Consider the following 23,953-nt stretch of genomic DNA (forward strand, 5'->3'; position numbering starts at 1 on the left):
GTGCGTAAATTATCCAATCCATATACAGTGTGGAATAAAAATCTTGCCTAAAGAATGTTAAACTCAATTCATATTGTAAAATATTTAAAGTAATACTTGTTCTCATATACATATCCTTTATTTGTACTTAAACATGAAGAAACTAAACTTCATACAACACGGTACGGAGCAATATTTGTGAAGGCAATATCTCTTAAATAAGTCGAGAAGTCTTATGAAAAAACTGCTTTAAGATATGTAGGACATTCTAAATTAGTAATATACAAAATATTGGTCCTGCTCCTCCTTAAGGATGGTGAGTTTCTTCATGAGTAAAAATTCTCAATTGGGACGTTCAACGTCCAATCTAAGACTTATGTTAAATTTCCGACACTTTCCTTATTAAAATAACCGGTATTGATCCTTGAATGTCTTATAGAATGGGAAATATAAGAAAAAGTCCCGTACCTAAAGTTACTATACATCATAGGGCTAGGCAATAATACCGATATTCCAGTATATTTAGGTACGATGACAAAAATATAGTATTACATTACGTTTTTGTAGTACCGATATACCGGCAAAATACTTGGACTCGGATTTCAGTAATAAAATATAAAATATACTTGTATATAAGTTGTCAGAAACGTTTGTTTTGTGTCAACAGTTAGGCAAAAACTGTTTCATTGGTGCATTTTGATGCATAACTGGAATTAATCAACAAGATTTTTTTCTTGGTCATTTATCGTAGCTATGTACATTCTGCATGTAAAGGGAATTTTGATAATGCAATACATATCGCAATACAGTTAGAAATCGCAGTATATCGCAGTCTTTAGCCAATACCCAATCCTAATACATTTTAATTTGCTGGACTGATTAAAAATAAACCAATAATTGTTCATATTCTAAATCATTCGTTTTTAAAAGTAGACTGGAATTAAATTTGTAAAATTCCTGCAGAAATGAATGAATTAGTTATCAAAACACACAAAAAAATCTTTGGAGTAGTACAAATTATTTATCTTCAATGGCTTTATAAGGAATTCAAGTACATCACATGAATCAATATACAAAAATTTCAGTGTGCATGGAATCTAAAAGTGACCTGTTATATTTTTGCCAGTGATAGATTTACAGTCATTGCACATAAGTATTCGATACTGACGTCAAAATACACAATTGGTCGTAAACGTTGTAAATGCTACTTTAGATCGTGCTATCTATAGACAACAAATCGCTTTTCGGAAATTCGGCCAAAATGAACACCCCAAATTTTTGGTGACGTCACTATGTACAATTATCTCTAGAGTTTGTTCAGTAAGACAGACAAGATGGCAACGGCGGAAAACGGAGGGAATTCTGGTTGGCAGAAAAACATCAGAGGTGTAAGTAATATGTTACCATCAAGACACTTTTCCCCAGTCCAGCCGTCAATACATCCAGAACAAGTACCATTAGTTATGTAACACCTTCTCTCTTGGCAATTTGTAGGACAGGTTTCATTACAGAGATTTCCATAAGCATCGTCCCTTTCACAACCTTTGAAACATATGTATTAGTCTCTTTCAAAATATCTCGTCTCTTAGCTATATATTTAATATTAATTATTAATGAATAAGATAAATGGTATGTGTTTATTTCCAGTGCAATCAATTAAAGTGATCTGTAAAAGAAAAAAAACTTCCTACCTTGTACAATAACTTCGCAGAGCTGTGTGTAAGTATATTGCTGATTGCTCGGATACGTCACACCAGGAACTCTTTCGTTGTAGAAAATTACATATCGACCAAACGATACACATATATGAGTAACGTTAAGATCGGGTAAATCTGGTCCTGTATGATTGTAACACAAGTAAGCCTCTTGTAACAGACTGAAATCTGTACTGTTAGAGATGTAGAGTTTATATCCATACATACGCTCTCTCTGTCGTTGTTCTATATTATATCAAAAGAAAAAAGATTAAGGAGACTTTACACATGCAACATATCTTACATGTTTTTGGAATTACGCTGGACACTAATGGTGTTCCTTTATTTGCAGACCTGTTTTTATATTTATATGAAGCAGAATTTATTCAAAAATCATCTTCATGAAATATGGAGATAACGAACAGTAATAAAGTTCAAAAGTTTATTGAAACAATTCAAATCTGGAACAGAGCAAACATGGACCTTTATAACAACAGATGTGGGATCAGGTGCCATGGAGGAGTAAGCATCCCCTGTCGACCAGTCACACCCGCCATGTACTCCTTGTCATGATTGGGAAAATGGGAAAATCTGTAAACAATTCAGTGTGTAAATAATGGTCTAACAATTAGTATGAAAAACGTCAGTCAGCATTCGACTTAATGAGAGATTGAATTTGCTGACAAGGTCATTGTATCGACCATAGAACTCGCGAAATGATGACTTTAAATGAAAGTGTTGAATTCTCGTTTCATCAATTTGTTTGTCAAAAGCTTGCTTAGTTTTAGAAGTTGTTCGTACGTAGAACATCACTCTAGCGTATTGAATCAACTGGGAGACATAAACCTCATTTGCAGGTGATATGGGTACCTGTATAATGCTACATAAGTGAAGTAAAAGAAGTTGACGATAGAAAATTAAAAGTCATTACATTTATCATAAAGTTTTCTTCTTAGGTTACTATTAATGTCTCTTTTAGTAAAATATCCAAATATTAAACAGATGTTTCAGACTCTGTGGAATCTTTCATTTCAAGTTCCCTGGTATATATCGAATTGAAACATCAATGGAAGTACCCATTTTAAATTGAAAATACCGCAGCTAGGTTAAGGACTCCCATATTTACATCAACCTATGCAGAGGTTTGGGAAAGCTATTATGACGTCACGTTTAAACTATACAAATGAATCTCGATGAATAAATACTATATGTTCCTTTTAAAACACACACTCAAATACTTTAGTTTCTCATAAATATTATAAAGAAAATGGATTTGCAAAATCTATCTTTCCAAAAATAGCTCTTATAGTATGTAGAATGAAAGCCAGCTTGATCTCGCTGTACTTACTGAGATGACGTCATTTCTTAGTTTGACACGCAGTTTCTCTGTACTTGAGGCGTGGATCAAGCTATTGTCGTAGTTTTTAAAAATAAAAATAAATACGACACAAGCTAAACTGGACCAAAATAAAGACATATTGTAAAATATATCAATCCACGTTTTATTGTCAAGCTAAATTGATAATGTGTAGACTTTATCTATAGCCGTACAGGGCACATTTCAACACAAACGTGCTAGAATGAGGGGTTCAGTCCCTCGAAAATATCAAGTTCAACGATATCCGCTTCACTATAGATTCTGAATTTTTAAACACGTGTAGCAATTATTCGTACTATTCTGAAAAATGCTGGTAGCTGGTTGTGCATTGTTTATCTATTCCGTAATGTAACATTATTCCAGTGCGTATTACATCTATGGCTGGAGTTTATAGAAAGACAGCTTAATCTTACACAATTGTTGTAATGATATTTATTACACAAAACAAGACAGTTAACAAATACACAAATATACACAGATAACGAGCGCACACAGCAGCAAGTTATTATGTATGTGAGGCGCACACAGCAGCCCCAGACCGCACACAGCAGGTCGAAATAGTTCACAGTGGTTACCCGTAGGTTCTTACACAGAATGGCGTCTTCTTCTAATACTACACAAAAAAGCGTGACGTCATACGCACACATACACATAAGAGGTTCAACACGGGAATACATACACGGGCTCAACACAGGATACATATAACGAATTGTACTACATTCCCCCCTGTTCCAAAGAATTGATCCTATCCGGGACCTGAAATAAAAACAAATAATGCGGCAAGTCACCACATTGCAAGAAATATGTGATATACAATAAACATGAAGCAATATGAATTAAATACGATAAAGGGACTTCAGGTTATGGAGGGTTTTTCCCAGAACGACAAACACTGTTGTCTTCTTTAGCTCTGCAATTCTCTCCGCAACTGGCAAAAGGGCCCATGGAGTATTGATATTCATACGGGAAGTTGGTGGCAAGTATGGGGCATCTGACTCAAGTAAAATCCTACTCATTGGCATGGCACAAAGAGCATCTGCTGTTTCAAACAACCCAAGGAGGCTAGAAGTAAAGCCGAATTTTGCATCTGGCAATCGGTCCATCCATTCAACGGCTTCTTCCGTGCTCCCGATGAAACAGTGCCTGTGGTTTCGCAAGTCTGTCAGGCCCAACTCCTCTAAAATAGAGAGAAATTCTTTAGCTGCATACCCGGAGTGTAGGTCTCGGCAGTGCACCACTAGTGTGAGGTCCCTGTCTTTAGCTACAGGAAGAATTTCTCTCAGGAAGGATCGTTGGCACGCAAGCGAATCCCTCTTGCATTGCTGTAGGCTACGGCATCTGGGACTACAGCGACAGGATGTTGTAAAGTCAAGGCCAACCTCTCCTAAACCAACACAACCAGGCTCACTCAGAAGTTCCCGCAGCTGCACTATGGAGAAATCACTCTTTACAATGTGGGGATGGAGACCAAAGGTAAGGTAGATCCTTGGATCCTTAACCTGCTGACGGAATCGCTCCCAGTGATCTTGAAATACATAGTTAGCAATTGCCACATCAAGTTGAAAGTCAGAGTCACCATATTTATCCTCTAATGCAGCAAATTCCCTGAGTCCCGTTCGCGAAAGTAGGATGTCCAGATGGAAATGCGAATCCCCAAAATGTTGTTTGAGTGGATCTGGCTAACTAAGAGAAACAGCTGGTACTACTAAGTCTCCAGAAAAAGTTGTCTCTTGTATGGTTGAAAGCACATCTCGCTGCTTAGCAGGTAACAGGAGTTTTAAAATATTCCAGATGACCCTCCAATGGACGAGTGAAGCCACAGATGTCGGCGTATGGATGGAAAAACATTGGGACCTCGCAAGACCATTAGCATCCTCAAACAGGTTCAGTAACTCAATCTCACCACCAGTGAGTTCTGACGCTGCAGGATTCGTAACCTCCACATAAAGATGCTGCTCTATTGGCCTCATTAAACAAAACACCCTCGGGATGGCCCTCAGCATTGGTATGCTTAGCTCTAAGAAAACACTGCTTCCCTTCCTGGACCCCACATTTCCAGCATGCTGTCAAGGCCCCAAAGTACCAAGGAAGGTGGGTGCGTAAAAGATGGGGCTTTATAGCTGGTGTCCTGGCAGTGCACAATGGACACTTCCGTCCAGACAGTTTCTTCGACTTCTGTGATGTTGTTACTGCACTATCCTCCATATCTTCTTCATAGTCTGGCACAAAAAACGCTTCTTCCATATAATCGGACATCTTCCTATACAAAAATAGACACTGCTAAATATTATATCATCAAATAACAAAAAAACTATTATTAGTACCTTATTAAGATAAATAACCTCAATAAAATTCGACTTCATGCCTGCCTGGCACCATAAAACCAAATAAAAAGAGCACAACTTCTAATTATACATAATCTTCCAGACGAGCAGGTTTCTTGATCTTCCTTCCTGCCCTAGTTGTACCAGTGGATTCTTGAATTATCTCCAGGTCAACAACAATGTCCTGCTCGTTTGTCTCTATAACTGTATCTTCTGTTTCACTTGAATCCTCCAGGCTGTCATCTGTATTAATGAAAGTGTTCTCCTCACTATTGACACCAGGTGAGCTCTCATCCCCTTCAAAATATTTGTTCCTTAGTCGCCGTATCCACAATGGCAATTCCCTGTCATTGCATCTCTTTAATTTGTCATGATGTAAAGTAAATCGTCTCTCTTTCTGATCTACAACAGTGTATAATGGTGGATCTGCTGAAATGACAAGGTAGGGACCCCTCCAGGGTGACTGTAACTTGCGACTCTGTCCGACTGTTGTTGCCTCATTTAGCCTATAGACGATATCTCCTTCCGTATATGTCCTTTCATTTAGCTTCAAGTCGTTCAGGCGTTTCTGCCTTCTCTGTACGCTATCAAGTTGCTTCATCGCAAACGAGTGGGCTTCCATCATAATCTTGTCCAGATGCCTCACTCATTCATCTGGCTCATATTCAGTCAACGTAAGACTTGCCATTCCAGTCACAATATCAGGTGGCAAAATAACTTCACGTCCAAGCATGAGTCTGTTAGGCGTATATCCTGTGGAACGGTTCTCTGTTGAATGAAGGGCCATTACTAGTAGAGGTAAGTCGACATCCCAAGTTCTTACTTTGCTCTCTATGTAACAACGAATCATCTGAAGGAGGACCCTATTATATCGCTCAACCTGTCCATTCGAAGATGGGTGATAAGGTGTCGTCCTTGTCTTAGATATCTGTAAGGCATTACACATAGCCTTGAACAGGTCCCCGTCAAAATTACGGCCTTGATCTGTGTGGACGGAGAGTGGACACCCAGATGTCACAATGAAGTGGAGAAGGAATTCTTTGGCTATTAGCTGAGCAGTTTGATTTGGAAGTGCTACACACTCAATCCACTTCGTAAACTGGTCTATCATAACAAGGACATACACATTTCCTCGTTCACTAGGTGTAAATGGGCCTAGAATATCTAAATGTACGCGCTCCATTGGGTACCCAGCATGGTGGCGCTGAAGAGGAGCTTTTGGCTTGACTGATGACTTCTTATTTTTGTTGCATATAGAACATGACTGGACATATTCTCGGCAGTCTTGGGACATTCCATACCACATGTATTGTTGCTTGACGCGCAGCAATGTTTTATCTTGCCCTAAATGCGCTGCTGACTTCATATCATGACAACAGTAGAGGACTTCATCTTGCATGGTCCTTGGTACCAGTAAGCAAAGTCTTCGGTTGGAATCATCCCGCCAGGCATAGAAGAGTATCCCGTCTTTTACTAACAACTGACTCTTGCACATCCAATATGACCTCGAGGCTGGGCTACTCAGGAGTAGGTCATGTGGTGTAGGAGGTTGCTCTATCCACTGGAACAACACTTACAAGTCTGCATCTTCATGTTGTAGTTTTGATACTTCTTCTTTTGTTCTTGTTTCTGCCCAATTTACCTCACCACCAAGGTCATCTGTCTGCATATCAATAGTGTACTCTACTGTTAACACTTCTGCAGTTTGTCCTGGCTCAGGGTTAATGACTTTGAGAGCTAGTGGAACTACATTGTCTACATCTGAAAATCTCTCCCACTGTTGACAGGCCTGTTGACAGGCTCTTGAGCAGTAACTGCAACCTCCACAAGGAAGAGATTCCAAGTTGGCGCCTGCATTATAACAATCACAAGCCTCCAATCTATCTGGAATACGTGACAAGCCATCTGCATTAGAATGCTTGTTACCATTACGATGGACAATTTGCATATCAAACTGGGAAAGATCCTCTATCCAGCGAGATAACTGTCCCTCAATGTGTCGAAATCTAAACAACCACACTAAACTGTTATGGTCAGTCCGTATCGGAGTTTGTACATGTTCTCGATGATAATTAGCATAGCCGAGGAAGAATTCAACCTCCTTCTTATCTATAGGAACAGGCCAAGACTGAACAGCATCGAATTTGGCTGGAGCGCTGCTTAGACCCTCTCGAGTATTTCGCTTCCCCAAGAACTCGCATTCTGTCTGGAATAAGAAGCACTTTCTTGGCTTGAGCTTCAAGTTATATCTACTAAATCTCTCCAGAACTACATCAAGGTTGTTCAAATGCTCTTCAAAGGACTTGCCAAGAACATTAACATCGTCTAGGTAAGCAATGACATCTTTCCATGTAAGGCCACGCAACACTAACTGTATAACTCTTTGGAATGTGGCGGGGGCATTACACAGTCCGAACCCCATGCGGACATGCTCAAACAACCCAAATCTAGTGATAAATGCAGTCTTTTTCCGGTCTGCTGGGTCAATTTCTACTTGATAGTACCCTGACTCCATATCATCTGCTGAAGTAGATTGAGCCGGATAGTGTTGAGAGACAATCTTCTATGTTAGGAAGGGGGTAAAAGTCCTTGACGGTCTTTTGGTTTAACTGGCGATAATCAATGCACCATCTGACCGACCCGTCCTTCTTCCGAACTAACACAGGAGCACATGACCATTCAGAAGTTGAAGGCTGTATAATCTTGGCATCCAACATCTTTTGTAAGTGTGTCTCTTCTCCTTCAAATCCAAAGGGAGTTCTACGCATTTTTTGTCGCACTGGGGAGGAAGTATTAATCTGATGTCTAATCTCAGAAAAGCACCCCAAATCTAAGTCATGTTTTGCAAAGACATCACTGTACTTATTAAACAGTGTCTTGACTTTCGTAGACTCTTCAGCATTCAAATCCTTGCAAGTTCTAACAAACAAGTCACATAAGTGATCAGGCAGATCCAGCTCCTTTGCTGGGGCTGGTTGGCTAAATGCTTGAGCACCTCTTAAGTAATATAGTTCTACGTCTCCTAATTCCTCGCTGAGGTCTACTGCATTGCCTATGTGCTTTCCGGCCTTTAGAACAATCGTACCATTTGTAGGGTTCATAATATTGACTTTAGCTGATTTTCCCGAATCAACTATGGTTGCTGCCATGACAAACTTTTTATTGGTCTTCAAAGGTTCGAGAACTAAATGTCTGCCATCATCAATGTTGAGTCCATCCAGAACAACATTTGCACAGGAAACTGTATTTGGAGGGATAACTGTCCTTCTCTGTATGAAAACTTTCCTTATGTCAACATCTGTGCCATTTTCAGTTCTTTTTACTATCCCTGTTATGGTACTGCTGCCAACTTGCAATATGTTATCCTTCAGGTCTACAATGCATTTGTATTTTAATAAGAAATCCAAACCAAGTAAAATACTATCGGTTATATCTGCTGCATATAAGTCTGCAAGGTAGGTTTTACCTATGCAAACTGGGACATTTTTTATGGTATACCCAGGTATTTTTTCATTGGGTACCACACCCCTCAGGTATATGAACTGCCTGTCGTCAATATCAAGTCCCAGTTCTCTAGCGAGTTGAAGATTCATCACAGATACTTGGGCAGCATATCTTCTACAGCAGAAACTTCCTTTGATTGTATATGGATAGGGATCACCAGGCTAGCTACATTTACTTGTTTTACTAATATTTCCTTGACATCCCTGTCAATAGATGAATTCAGTTCATGACCGAGCTCATCCACTGACAAGAGCGATTCATCTGGTGTTTCCTCCAGCTCTTCATGACACGTTTCATAATTTTCATCTTGACTTTCATTCACCAGTGGTGGCTGGCCAAAATTTACTGACTGGACTGAGTGTTGGCCAATCCGCCCAGTCCTCTGAAGTTTAAATCTTTCTTATCGGGGCTAGGGCTCCTTCCCTTGTCTCTAGACTGGGGGCAATCCCTTTGCAAGTGGCCATATCCGGATCCCTTACAGAGGTAACAACGACGTCGTTGTGGGCTTGATGGGGGTGTCGGAGACCTTGACCTTGGCTGGTCCTTTCGTTCCATTAGTCCTATGAGTTTAGCAATCAGGCCTTCAAGTTCCTCTGAGGAGTCTCATTTCGAGTCATGAAGGGTTCGAATGCATGCTACATCTTTAGCTGGCTCAACACAGTCATCTTGGAAACTGACACGGCGGGTATTGTAATTAGTTCTTGAACCAAACAGTGCCCTGCGATTGTTCATAGGTGCTTTGACATACTTCAAGGCTTTGTAAATGCTCTTTGGATTCTTTTCCATTGCAAGGTAAGCAGCTTCCTTGTCCTTGCATCCCCTAAGGAAAGCTTCTACTGCCATTTGATCAACAGTGCTGTCATTAGCTTCTGGAAGTCCATCCATGGTTAGAAAATGGACTCTTTGAGAGAATTCCTCAAAAGTTTCATCCTCCTTCTGTCGTACAAATTGTAATTGACGCCTTGCAGATATGGGTGCCTCTTTTGTACTGAATCGCCTTGACATCTTCTTCAAGAGATCTCGATAGCTACAATGTGTTAGTTCACGTGCGAAATCTAATGCCTTGTCCTGCAGACAGTCAAGTAGCCTTCCCTTTGCTTTTCGCTCACTCCAGTTATATTGTTTCACTTGTCTTTGGAACTGGGAGATAAATGAGTCCCAGTTTTTGTCGCCACGGAAGGTAGGCATCTTAGGTCTTGACGGGCTCCTTCGGGATTTACCATGACGAGTTTTCCTTCTGGTAGAGTTATGAGAGTCATCGGACTCACTGGAATCTTCTGAGTCTGAGGAGCCAGAGCTACTTTCTCCTCTATATCTAGTAGCCTGTGTACGTCTCTGTTTTGGTTGTCTCAGGTCGGCGCTGGAAAACCTATCTCCATGAATAGAACTCTGACGGTCAAGATCCAGTTGCATGTTTGCACCACCCACACTACAGGGGGTAGAAGAGTGAAATGATGGTACTCCTGAAGAAGGAAATGCAGTGAATGACTGCATTGGTCCTAACTCAAAAGGTGAATAAGACCTACTACCAGTCATCATGTGGCCTCCTTCCATGGTGCATTGACCAGATTCTACCCACAAAGAGGTAAGATGCGGTGTAATGGGTTCTTGCTTAATTCCTGCCCTGTCCAAAGGTGTCTGAAAATTACTCAGTGGTAAGCTCGGCATATGTACAGGTGTTCGTCTGTCTAGCTCTTTTTGAAGTTCAGAAATTCGAGTTTCTTTTTCCTTTAGGGCCAAGTCTTTACTATGAAGTTCCTCTGCTTGCATTTGCATTCTGCCTTGCTGCAAATTCAATCTGTGGTGCAGATCGTCCTTTTCATAATAGCAGGCTTCTAATTTCTGGTTAGTTGTTCTAAGTTCGCGACTAAGATCTTCATTACCCACAGCCTTACTTGGTCGTCCGTTATCATCATCTAATTCAATGAGACCTTCATTTATCCACTGCTGCCATACTTCTTCCTTGATTCTTGAGGCGTAAGCCAGCAGTTGAACGGAAATAGGGAAATTCAGCATATCTCGCAATTCAATGATAGCTTGAGCTCTCTTTTCGCCAATATTCTCTAAACTCTGGAGCTCCTCCTCAGTAGCAGTCTGAATATTTACATGCATGTTAAATGTTTGTGTTATTTATTGAAAAACAGCAGTTATCCCAGTACAAAATTGCATTTGAATATTTGATCAAAGATAGAAAGAAAGAAAGTAGAAAGATTTAGCAATTTAATTATGGCCAATAACCATACACAAACTGCTAGAGCAAAATTGGTAATTTGACAAAGTTCGACAGTTTTTGCTGTTTGATAAAATCAGAAATTAACACAGGTGTTAGTTTTGCACATGGAAATATGAATAAATCTTTATTTCACTCCTTCCTAAAAAAATTAGCAAAGTGCAGCGTGCGCCCACCCTATAGATGTTCGGGGGGGGGGGGGGGCGGGGGGGGTACTCAACTTTTTATTTTTTTTATACCTTTTTTTAGGCTAAAATATATGGGTTCTGAATCGTTATCTAAAGTATTACTGAGTTTGATTTTTTTTAAAAGCACATGGCCGGATGTTTCGCGCCGTTTATCCTCGTCGCCAATGTTGTAATGATATTTATTACACAAAACAAGACAGTTAACAAATACACAAATATACACAGATAACGAGCGCACACAGCAGCAAGTTATTATGTATGTGAGGCGCACACAGCAGCCCCAGACCGCACACAGCAGGTCGAAATAGTTCACAGTGGTTACCCGTAGGTTCTTACACAGAATGGCGTCTTCTTCTAATACTACACAAAAAAGCGTGACGTCATACGCACACATACACATAAGAGGTTCAACACGGGAATACATACACGGGCTCAGCACAGGATACATATAACGAATTGTACTACACAATTTCCGAGCATGAGAAAGTTGCTACCAGCACTTTTCATGTTAAGAAATGTGTCTCAAACAAAACAGAATAAATTTTATAGCAGAAAGATACCCGTATATCGTTGAACTTTTACGATCTTTGTAGTAGTACATATATGTTCTAATTTTAAACATGTCACGTGACCAACAGCTGATGTAAGCTTTGGTAGAACTCAGCAGAGATCCGATATGTACAAGTGCAAACACCACAATCCATGCACATTCATCAAAACTAATGATGTTTAAAAAATATTAAAATTTTATTCATTTTCTCTGATTATATTAAGTCATATTCTTCATAGACGTCCTTAAACTAGCTGCGACGTCGTCGATTTATCTAAATGTCTAGTTGAAGGCCACAGGAAATGTTTTTTTGTTCTCATGTATAATTTTTCTACATAAAATCTGCTTCATATTAATGCAAAAATATGTCTGCTAATAACGGGCGCAATTGGTACCCATTGCAATTCCAACAGATTTTTGGAAGAACTGATCTCCAAAGACTACATAGATATTGCCAATCAGAAACTCAAGCATCTTTTTAATTCAACCTCAGAGTACTTGTGTGTACAATCAGAATGTTTTAACATGATTATTTTGCAAATGAAAAGAGACAACTTTCGTTGTAGCTTCAACTCAACATTTAGATATATCAACATTTTTTTTTCAATTAACAATAATTATTTTCATTCATATGTCGACTCGATATATCCCAGTGAACTCGAAATAAAAGACATTACTAAGTCTTCCACATCTGATTCATATTTAGATTTTTAACTGACTATAGACGATTATAGCCAACTAAACTGTATGGCAAAAGGGCTGATTTCAGCTTTTCCATCGTCATCTTCCCTTATATATGTAGCGATATTCCAACATCACTTATGTATAGTCTGAATGTCTCCCAACTGATTCCATATATGTGTAACGGGAGAGGAGAAAAATGCAGCGGACCAGACCGGGATTCGAACCCGGGCCCCCTGAATCTCCAGTCAGGTGCTCTATCAACTAAGCTATCTGGCCACCGGCGATCGAACCCGTCTGACCGCCACACATGAGAGAATGCTCTGAATTTGATCAGGTTTTAAACCGATGGAAGCTACTGAAAAATAAGATCATGTTACATGGATTATAACACCGTTTAATGTAAACTTTTCGCAAATGCTAAGGTCGTTATAAAGACCTTGTTCGTAAATACAATCTATCGGGATGTCGTATTTTTCCTGACATGTTTCATCCAATTTGGTAGGGCACTGTTTTATTACTTATTTTTACTAATGAAATACTCCGTCTACCTGATCAATACACAGGGCAAAAGGTGAATGAGACCGGGAGACAGGGATACTTAATCCTCTTAGGCACCTGATTCTACCTCTGGTGTTTCACTGGTCCGTTTGTTTGCCCTGTACACGATTCCTTTTGTTAACTGGATTTATGAGATTAATCATTGTTTGTTATTTTCACCAATTAAAACGTGGTGCATACAAACACTCCCACAACTCCAGAATAAAAACCACACATGGTTATGGCTTCTGCCAGCAAGAGAACTCCCAAGATTCTATCTATCTTTCTCCAAAATATAGATTTTGTTTGAGCAAAAATCTGTTCACTATTTATGATGATTTAAAATAAATTCTTTTTGCAAATTCTTTTAAGAAAGGAAAAGAAAAGTATTTTTCTGTGTCATTTATGTTTGCTACTTACCGTTACTGTTACTATAACGCCTGAAGTAAATCTCTACGTCATAAATACTTTTGACTTTTTGGAGATCCACATACCACCATGCTGGATTAGATAAATCAGTAGTAGAACATGTAGATATAGATCTGTCTACAGCATTCTGGGGCCCATCTGCAAAGTGATCACCTTCTTGTTTTGTTGGTTTATATGACGATATATCGTCTGAAAATACACCAAAAAGATCTGATATTAGAATAAAAATTCAAACTTTACAGAGCTTTGAATGAAATTAAAAACAAATCCATTTATCAACGCATTGTAAATATTCTTTACCTACTAGGACTGACAAAAGCGTAATTTTTGTGCACACTGCGCATGATAATGAAAATGAACAATACACGTGTATATATATCTGCATAATGTAATGAATGCAGTTTAAAAAGCATTCGTGCTCCAAACCCAATATGGAGAGAAAAAAATACTAGTAAACCTTTTTCTAATACTTGAAGCTGCTATTCAAATAATATTGTAAAATATCAGTTGAAATATGAATTGTTGACATCCTACTTTAATTAATGCATCTGCTCTGATGTTAACCTTATCTATACAGTCTCAGTTGATATCTTGAAACTTCTGCTTATTGCTATTTATATGCTTTTAAAATTATGTAATTATATATATCAACTTTGCACTGTATATATGTACAGTAATCTTAAAATCCAAACATAATCCTCATCTAAGTTTCTCAGCTAGTCATGACTGAAAGCAAATAGATGTTATCATTAGGCTACACTGTATGTAAACCTTTAGGGGTTTTCCGTTAATACATTTAAAATACAGAACTTTGAAGAAACTTAAAATTTACAAAAATCTGACAAGTAAAATAATGATAACAGTCCAAATCCTGGAATTTGCTAGTGCTCGACCGGAGAGCAACAAAAAGTGTGACTGTGTGTGTGTGTGTGTGTGGGGGGGGGGGGGGGGGGTCAACCAGCATCTTAGGAAAATTTACTATAGCAAAATACAATATTCAGAAAAAGTAGGGGCGCCCCCTGCCCCCACCCCCCCCCCCACCCCGCCTTCTACGGGTCTGAAGAAATGGTTTTTAAGTGATACCTAAGTTTCATAGAAAATAAAAGCTTCAAATTTTCAAACTTTAATTATTTGGTACAGTCAATGGGGTCTCAAACTAATTTTATTATTAATTTTAATACAAGATGCAATGTTCATACTTCAGGGACCTTGCATGGTCTTCATCTCAATTTACCCATGGAACAGAGTATGAAGTCAGTACTGAATTCACTGCAGAATATTGAAAAAAAATTCCTGTCTGTATCTATCCTAATATAAAAATTAAATGTGAAAATATGTTGTAGACAGAACGGAAGATGGACATCAAATTCCGTAGAAAAATCACCAATGTTAACATTATAGCTTCTATTAATATTCACTTTTTAAAAACTAAAATTTGTTGAAGATGTATGAAGAACAAAAAAACACCCTAGTGTTACATGTAGTAACTGATGACAAATTAAATTATAGGCATGACTTACAATACATAGTTTATAGGACGTTTTAGATACCAAGGTGTTTTGTCTTGTTAACATACTATACTGCAGGTTTTTCTAGGGGATGTAAGATTTAGCACTTTGTATGCTAAAAGGTAAGCATATAATTGTTGATGCATCTTCCCTGAAAAAATCTTTTAAATTGAACCAGTCATAGCTGAGATATAGTCTGTACTATGAAAAGTGGAATAATAATAATAGAAAACAGAAGAAAAACCTGAATAATGATAAGAATACGAAATAGAGTAAAAACTATATGTTGCAAAATTCCGTTTGGGGAACATACATAACTAAGCATAAAAGTACATGCTACAGTTGAGAATCAATAAAGATATTCATTTCGTTAAATTATTTCTTCTGATGGGTCGCAAAGAAATTTTTTAAAGAAGTAGGATGTTTTATACAAAGTCTTCAAAATGTAAGGTAATGAAATATTTCGAAACCCCCCCCCCCCAAAAAAAAAGGACGGAAATGTTTTAATTATCATGTTTATATGGTCTATAGATATTAACTGCTTTAGTCAGCCAAGCATTTTGAAAGGTTATTACTTGTTTTAGATACATGGTTAATGGATCAATTCCGAGAGATTAAAATCTGAGATTAGGAATTTCTCAGTTTTTGTTCTAGGTTAGTGAAGATATGAAATGAACTTGTACTATATACGGAGGTATATAATTTTGATAATCACCGATAACTGCTTTACTTCCTGGTTCTGATATACACCATCAAATAAAACGATAGGAGCAAATCTAGCGGAATTCTATTGCACATAATAGAAATAATGAAGGATCACTCAATACAAACCATATCCAGACGAAATATTCACGATGGAAAACTTGAACAATAAACACATGAAAATAAGACGCATATTTTTAACTTGCTTTCAGGTTTCATTATGGCTTACGGTGTGCAGTGTAGGACAATAAATGGTTTATTTTTAAATCACCCAGTCAAGATAACATGCTAAAAAAAATTATCATTTAAAATGAATAAAAAACAAATATTTGAAAAACATTTAAATCAGTGTGGGAGCAAAGGTTTTCGTTCAGTTTAGCTCAATATCCTGTACCTGCAAACCAAGTCAAGGGCGTTCGTGTATAATAACTGACTATTTTATCTCGATTAAGCGTTTTAAATAATTTTGTATGTATTATGTTATAATTTTAATATTATTAGTTTTAAAAAGTTTGAACTAAATGAATACATCTTTAACCCTGGAAATTGATCCTTTATTAATGATTCTGAAAGTAAAGCAGAAAAAAAATAACAAAATATGATTATACATGTATACAGCACGATGCAAAACATTGACACCGCATTTTAAAATCACTGACAGCAAGATTGGAGAAATAAGAGAGCATAAGAGCGCATGCATGTAATACATGCACATGTACAACAACAAGCAAATTCGGATATTGTGGTTCCCCACTTTTGGTGTCTTACTTGTAGAGATGCAATAATCTATCATGACGTTTTGTAACTCTATGTCTTGTCTGTCTATCACACTAAAAAATAAATATCTTCTTGGAGTAATATGGTACGGCCAAAATTAAATCTTCTGAAAGTCAAAGCTCGAGGTCTAGACAATTAGGTCAAAAATCATTATGCATTGGAAACGTCTTGTCCCAGGGAAAGTATCTATGAAAAATTATATGAAAGCCTCATTTTCTTCAGTGCATTAATTACGGCTAAAGTTATTTTCTTTAAAGTAGGTAAAACCTAAATGTCAAGGTCATGAAGTAGAAAAAAAATCATAGAACATTCGGAAAGGTAATGCATAATTATGTAAAATATGAAATCCCTATCTCTTCAGGTGCAAAGCTTCCCTCAAGTTTTTGTTTGTTTGTTTGTTTGTTTGTTTTGTTTTTGTTTTTGTTTTTTTTTTTTTTGGTTTTTTTGTTTTTTGTTTTTTTTTTTTTAACAGGTCAAGTGCATATGATGTCAAAAACATAAAACAATCGGGAAAACCTGATTACATTTAAAAAAGAAAACACAGAAAATCTTCTCTCATCCAAAAGTAATGACAAAGGTAAAAGTTCTTGTGACAGATATCTAGACAGAAAGATAAGAATGATGAAATTTAATGTTCCCGTGCATAGGTATACATGAAGGTATTGCATAATTACAAAGAACAAGTGTGGAAAACAGGCAACATCTTTCAATTAATTGACTGAAGGATCACAAATATACGCCCTTTGTAGTCAATAGTAAATACTTTGTCTCTCTATTTCTCTGTTTAGCAACGGATCACATAAACATGTGGAGATAAACCGTGTAAACAATGGAAAGTACAAAAGGAGATGTCTGATATTGTGTTTGACCTCATTTAACTACAAAAAAAATCGATGAGAGAGAGAGAGAGAGAAATAGAGTATCAGCTTATACTGTTTAAAGCTGATCACGATTCGTAAAAGGAAGAGTGTTACCTTTGTTCGCCATATTTGTCTTCTCAGGATTGTCGTCCTCCAGCCCCTATATAAGCTACAGCTTTGTTCACTGCTCAGTGTATTTTGCTTAAACGAACATCACCTGAACGAATGTCTCCTTCATTGTCATTGTGATATATTAGTTGGGCGCGACAAAATGCATGCCTCCGGCCGCCACGTCAGGAAAAAAGTTACTAAAGATATTCGATATTTATTGCACAGGTCAATGCATAACAAAGTAAAATGAACACAAATGCATGTTCAATGAAATTAAACGCAAACAAAAACGACATTGTAATATAAACATGTTCCACACGCAACAATGACCAGGCAAAAGCAATCAAGTGTAACGAATGCGAAGGGTATATATACTCCCTTATAGACAGAAAAACTAATATGGCGTATGTCTATTACCAGTCTTGTTCAACTTTATCAAGTCTAATAGTAAGTGTAACAATTTAATATTAATATAAAGCGTAAACTAGAAAAAAGAATTAGCCGATATCATGTACGAGGAAATTAAATCGAGCAATGAAAGAAACAAAGTTTAGAAATTATATCTTATTTTTATGATTAAAAAGTCTTGCATATGTAAAAAGAAGTTGCCATAGCCGAATTTCATGTAGTACTTCATCCAAATACAGTACATAAAATCAACCAATGCAGAATACCAAAAACATGTTTAGCTTGACATTTCCAAGCACTTTTTATGATTAACCTTTTTGTTGCAGACATGCAGACCAGTTCGTAATACAACTGACACACTTATTTTCAGAGCCCTTATGGAGGCTCATTACACCCCCAATTTATTTCAAATTTCATTACAGCACCACATATTATGTAGATTTCAAATATCCAAATGGCAATTATGAAACCATAATGTATCAAAAATATATGCCAACTCATTTCTGAATTAAAGAAAAAGGTTTGTTATCAACTTGTATATTGTTCGGATCAGCAGGCAATAATACCAAGTACTTTTTTTTTTTTAAAGTAATAGTGTTATTTTTCTCTTTTAAAAGATCTTTTCAAAGGATTAAACTCTGCCATTCAATGAACTGAAAGGTGACTGAAAGATTGCTGATAGGTGACTGAATGACAAAGCTCTGCCATTTAGTCACTTTCTAGATCTTTCCAGACATTTCAGTGACCATTCAGTTGTTTTATCCTGTGTTTATTTCAATAAGAGTTCAACTCACTTCTAATTATGATGCATCTGCCTCAGGACTTCATTGTTACTGGTCTTAAATAATTTAAAGGGTTTTAATTTCTTTTTGATTTCTTTAAACTTTATAGTCGTTGTGCCTGCATACATGTATAAGTGAGCATTTTTAAGTAAATATATTTTCAAATAGTTCTTAATTATAAGTTATTCCGTTATCGCAGTAAAGAACATTTATCAAGTTTAAAGTAATATTGAATATTTAGAAACTTGGATTTATTTAATATTTAAAGTCAGCGGTATTTTATTATTAATATAGTCGGTGTACTCGGGGTCCTGACCCTGGGAGACACAGAAAATTGTCTCTCCCCGTAGATTTATAGTTTTTATTTAACGTTTGTAATTTGTAAATAGTTTGAATTCGTATTTTATTCCAATCTCATTAAAATCAGATCTTTGTTACACTACGAAATTCTAATGGTCGCTATACTTTGTACTGCCACCATCACAATTTCGGAGTGTAACACAGACCTGATTTTAATCAGTTTGTACTTAATTTATTCCATTTTAATTGGCAAGTAAAACTTAGTCAATTCTATAGTTCTGAGCAAAGTTGCACTGTTTGACTGAATGGCTACGACAGTGCACCGTACTTGAATTAATTGTGTCTTTTGTATGAATATGAGGTGATGGTAAAATCTGCATGGCATACTTTTCATTTTTATGACATACATTACTTTATTCTATGACAAGAAGTTGTAGATTCAGGGTGGTGGACTTAATTAGTTTGAGCATGCACGGAATTATGTTTAGATAGTAGGTGCGCTTGTACTTTATACCGAGTCACTTTGAGAATTTATGTTCGGAGATTAGACCAAGTATATTTTAGCAGAAACCTAGCACCTAACACCGAGTAAGGTTAGCACCAGTAATGATGGAACTTAGAACCAATTAGCTTATATCAGTAACACTTAGCACCTGAACATGCACCGGACACCTAGAACCAGTTTGCTCCAATACCATCGGTAGCACCTAGCACCTTAAGACGGTAGCACCTTTCACCGAGTATAACGCGCAACTGTGACATTTGAATGTTATATTATTAATATTGTACATAACACTGTGGATTGGGGCGTTATATAAAAAATCCATATATTGTATAGATATCTACTCATTGAATTAACAAATGTTGTATTTTAACTGATTGCACTTGTTTTATTCAAAACTTAGGTGTACAGGTACCTTCGAACCCAGTATTATGGGTACCTACTAGTCAAATATGCATGCACAAAACATATACGTTACAACTGGTGGCAGCGAATTCATATATATACTTTTAAACCCGAAACGTTACATAGTTAATCCTTTTGTTTCGTTCTCTCTTTGTTCATAATGTAGATTTTTTGTTGAAAATCATAATCAGTTGGACTCAGACCTTCAGTGCTGATAAATCTAAACTCATGTAAAAGTATACTCGTATTCCATGCTAATTCCAAAATCTAAAACGTGTGTTGTCTTGCTGGGGTTTTTATGAATCTGGGTTCAATAATAAGAGGTTGGCCCAGAAATAGGATTAGACAAATTGATACCGAAAGAGTAGTTTTAATGTTTTCCTTATTTTTCTTGTAGGCCTTTAATATTCGTCCTGAACTATGATTGGTATTCAGTGGGTTATTTTTCATCTATCTTTATTCACATTAAATTTGCAAGACTGCCGGACAACATCAATGCATATATGCCACAAACATTTCAGTAAACACATGACCTAGTCCATCGATGAGAGCATTGTCTTGACAAGGAAAACAGTCGCCAGTGTCATCATCGTGATAAATATGCCTTATTGAATTCATAGATATAATACTTTCAGTTAAACTTTATAAAAGTATGTTTGATTTCCAATGTTAAATATGACATTTAGTGACCTTTTCCGACTGTAAATCTTCCAAGTTTCTATTATCCAACATCGGACGTGTTTCTTGTGACTTTTCCTCCATCGAATACCTGTGTCTTCTCCCGTAATGAGATTTCCACCGGAATACTGGCTATATAGAAAGACGCACACCCCCTGTGATACTGATTACTGGCTATATAGTGAAACTTCCCCTTTCCCCACGGAATACTAGCTATATAGTGATACATCCCCCAGGGGACGTTTAGTTATGAAGCTAGTTTTCCTGGGAGAAGTCTCACTATATGGATTTCCCCCTTCATAGGCGTCTCACTTCAAATTAGTTTCCGAATTGTTGTGCTGATGAAAAATGTCTTTTTTCGGTACTGTTCTTCTTTTAATTTAAACAAACTTAAATATTATTATAAACACAAGTAGTTAATTTAGTAGGTCTTCACTTCATTTTTTACAAATATTAGCTCGTTTTGTTAAGTTCATTGTCTCAAGCCACTGACTGGAGTCTACATCTCTCTCTCTCTCTCTCTCTCTCTCTCCAAAATGGGACAGGCTAGTACTTTCTGGATGTGGTGTGCTTTGCGACGATGTGTTGATTTAAAATGCACAAAAAACCGCTTTGAAATTGTGGAGAGATGACCTTGAGATGGAACATGGAAAATGGAACATTTTTAAGCGCTAAGCGCAGTGCAAAGCGCTTACTGTCATCTTAATACTACTTCCGTTCGCGATCCAGCGCCACTTAGCAAGTAAGATAACTCCACCGAGTCTTCTAAAAATATGCAACTGGAAATCCCCAACTCGCTTTCGGCTATTTTAGAGTAATACTGTGTTACGCACATGTCTAATAATAGGTGTCAATAAGTGAGGTAGATAGTATACATTGTACGAAAATCTGCTGTTAGTGGATAAAGGCGGTTCTAATCTTCTCTCTATACACTGTAGTTCATTAAAAAATTATGTCGGCACTGTGTAACATGTAGCTAACAATTGCTGCAGTAATATTACATGTATCGAAGAAGTATTAAATGGTGCAAATACTTTAAAAACGGTTTATTATATGTCATGTATATAGTGATTGTTTAAAACTCATATGGGATTTTAATAAGTATTTAAAACTCAAACTGGAAATAAGTTATTTAATAGAAAATTTCGCATAAAATTGATATACAATGTTCTTATGATCTATATAATTTATATCCATATTAACTAACTTTTTTTTTTCTTCTAGACCCTTATTTCAGACAATGTAACTAAAAACAAGTCTTTCTATTATCACCCTTGTACCAAGCAGAGAGCTATCAATGATGTTGATTTTCGCATCTCAGTATCAATTATTAACAGACGTAAACGCATTCATGAACTGTCTATATTCGTGTAATATAGCCTTGTTTCGCAAGGAAAGGCAGTTTACGACTGTACGTACATGTAGGACGCGTAGTGGCTGAATCCACTTCGAGACGAAAACTAATTTCTCGGAAATATTGATGACAAATATGGCGCTTTGTGTGTGCTGTGCGCAAGATATGTCGAAAATGTAAAACCTTACTTAAACGTTCTCAGTAACGGGACAGGTATGTTTGAGTTGCCGATTTGTCTGCTTAGCAACTTTATGAGCACTAAATAAAAACAGAATGAAACAATGTTGTATATCTTCATGAAAATCAGAAAATAGGGTTTCATATTTGTTCATACTTGAGATCAATATACTATCTTTTCTTTTTTGGGTTGTTGAATTATTTACCATGGAACTAGCACAAAAATTACTGGTCAATTATTTTCAGGATTTCTTTTCAAGGAACACACCAGTGCTGTGGATATTTTATTTTATTCCTATCAGCATGTTTTGTGTTGAGTGGTAGTTGATATCATACCTAAACAAGTTAAGATTAAGCTAAAGCATCAAATGTCCGTTAAAAAAAAAATACCGATTCATTTTGAAGTATTTTAACAAGAAAGAGTTAAAAAAAAATACTCGAGTTTTTAATGACATTTTTTTATTCCGAAGAAAAAAGTATAATTTTTTTATTTAAAAAAGTGATATTTACAAATCAGCTACACATATTGTGAGATCAACAGAAAAGACTAATTTTCGACGCAAATACATTATTAATCATGTATATGAAAGTCAAAGATTAAAGAATAGCACTGAATGTTTTTTCATCAAACGAAGAAGACAAATATAATATACTTATACTCAAATTGTATATATACCTATTATCTTTGACAAAACTACGAAAACTCTTCAGGTGCTAATTTCCTAGATTTTGTCACATGTTGATGTCGATATGTTGCACAGCGCGATGAATGTGAAGTGTTAAAAATGTGTAAGGCACAGCTGTAGCATATTCAAAACAAAATGTAATAGTCTAAGTCTTATTTATCATTAATTAATACCGGCGATTGTGTAAATAACTTACACACTCCATTCAATGTACTTCTTGTAAAATCCTTTCTATGAAATCGTAAATTTATAAATCGCTTATGAATATGAGAATAAATTGAGATATGATAAAAAAAAAAACCAATTCAGACTGAATATTATTTTCGTTATTTTAAAGATCTTTGATTCATAACTTTAATAAATGTTATCAATAAGGATTTTTTATCGATATGCAGTATTGTATGCAATAAGAAATAACATTTACATTTTCTAACAAATAAAATGACAGTCGCTAACCATAGGCGCTTGGTTTCAGTTCAAATCGGCACACGATTGAAGGGCGTTATTCAATCATTTTTGAAGCTAGATCTCATCCGACAACGGTATGAAAAGTGTAGATATTGATTAAAATCAAGTGTGAACCGAGACACCCCCTGAAATCTAAGGTGGCAACTGTTGTACCTTGGTTCTTTTTTATATACAGTTATATGATATTTTTAAAACGTGCTAATTTCAGCGATCTTCGATTTTTATTTTAATGAGTGTATTCAGACACACCTAGAAAAACACATAATAAACAAAATACACCATCCATGCATCTGAAACCAAGCGCCTATGTCACCAACAGCAAATCTTCATTTTGAAACACTCATGAACACGAAATGAATTTATTATTTAAAATTATCACAGTGCTGTAGTGTTTCAGTCTAATAAACTGAAACTGAAAGCAACGGATGTGACGATATCTAATAACGCAAAATGTAGAGGCGCCTCGGAATTACACGAAAAGCCTAGAGAGGTCAGATTTGTTCTATCTGCATAGATTTAATGATGTTAAAGAAAAAGAAAACTAGAAGCGAGTGCTGCTCATAACGGCAAACTAGCTCTTAAAGGAACGCCGAGACGAAGAGTAAAATTCGGACTGTGCACATTGCTCCAAAATGAACTTTTTTCTATAATAATTCCGGAATTGCAATTTAACACAAATAGACAGTTTTTCCATAACTGTGGTATTGCTCTTTCTTGCCATAAATAAATTAAACTTCA

General features: G+C 36.5%; 1 protein-coding gene across 1 annotated transcript in view; it reads right to left on the reverse strand.

The window, feature by feature from the left end:
- Positions 1-1,285: 1,285 nt before the first annotated feature.
- LOC133174779 (uncharacterized) overlaps positions 1,286-23,953 on the reverse strand; it is a 33,446-nt gene continuing 10,778 nt past the window's right edge. The window contains exon 4 of the mRNA XM_061309875.1: positions 1,286-1,521. Coding sequence (XP_061165859.1) covers positions 1,286-1,521 — 236 coding nt within the window. The remainder of the gene's footprint in view (positions 1,522-23,953) is intronic.

This window comes from Saccostrea echinata, unplaced genomic scaffold (assembly GCF_033153115.1).
Source record: "Saccostrea echinata isolate AGI-Se365-2 ecotype Australia unplaced genomic scaffold, CSIRO_AGI_Sech_v1 ptg000059l, whole genome shotgun sequence".
Classification (NCBI taxonomy): Eukaryota; Metazoa; Mollusca; class Bivalvia; order Ostreida; family Ostreidae; genus Saccostrea; species Saccostrea echinata.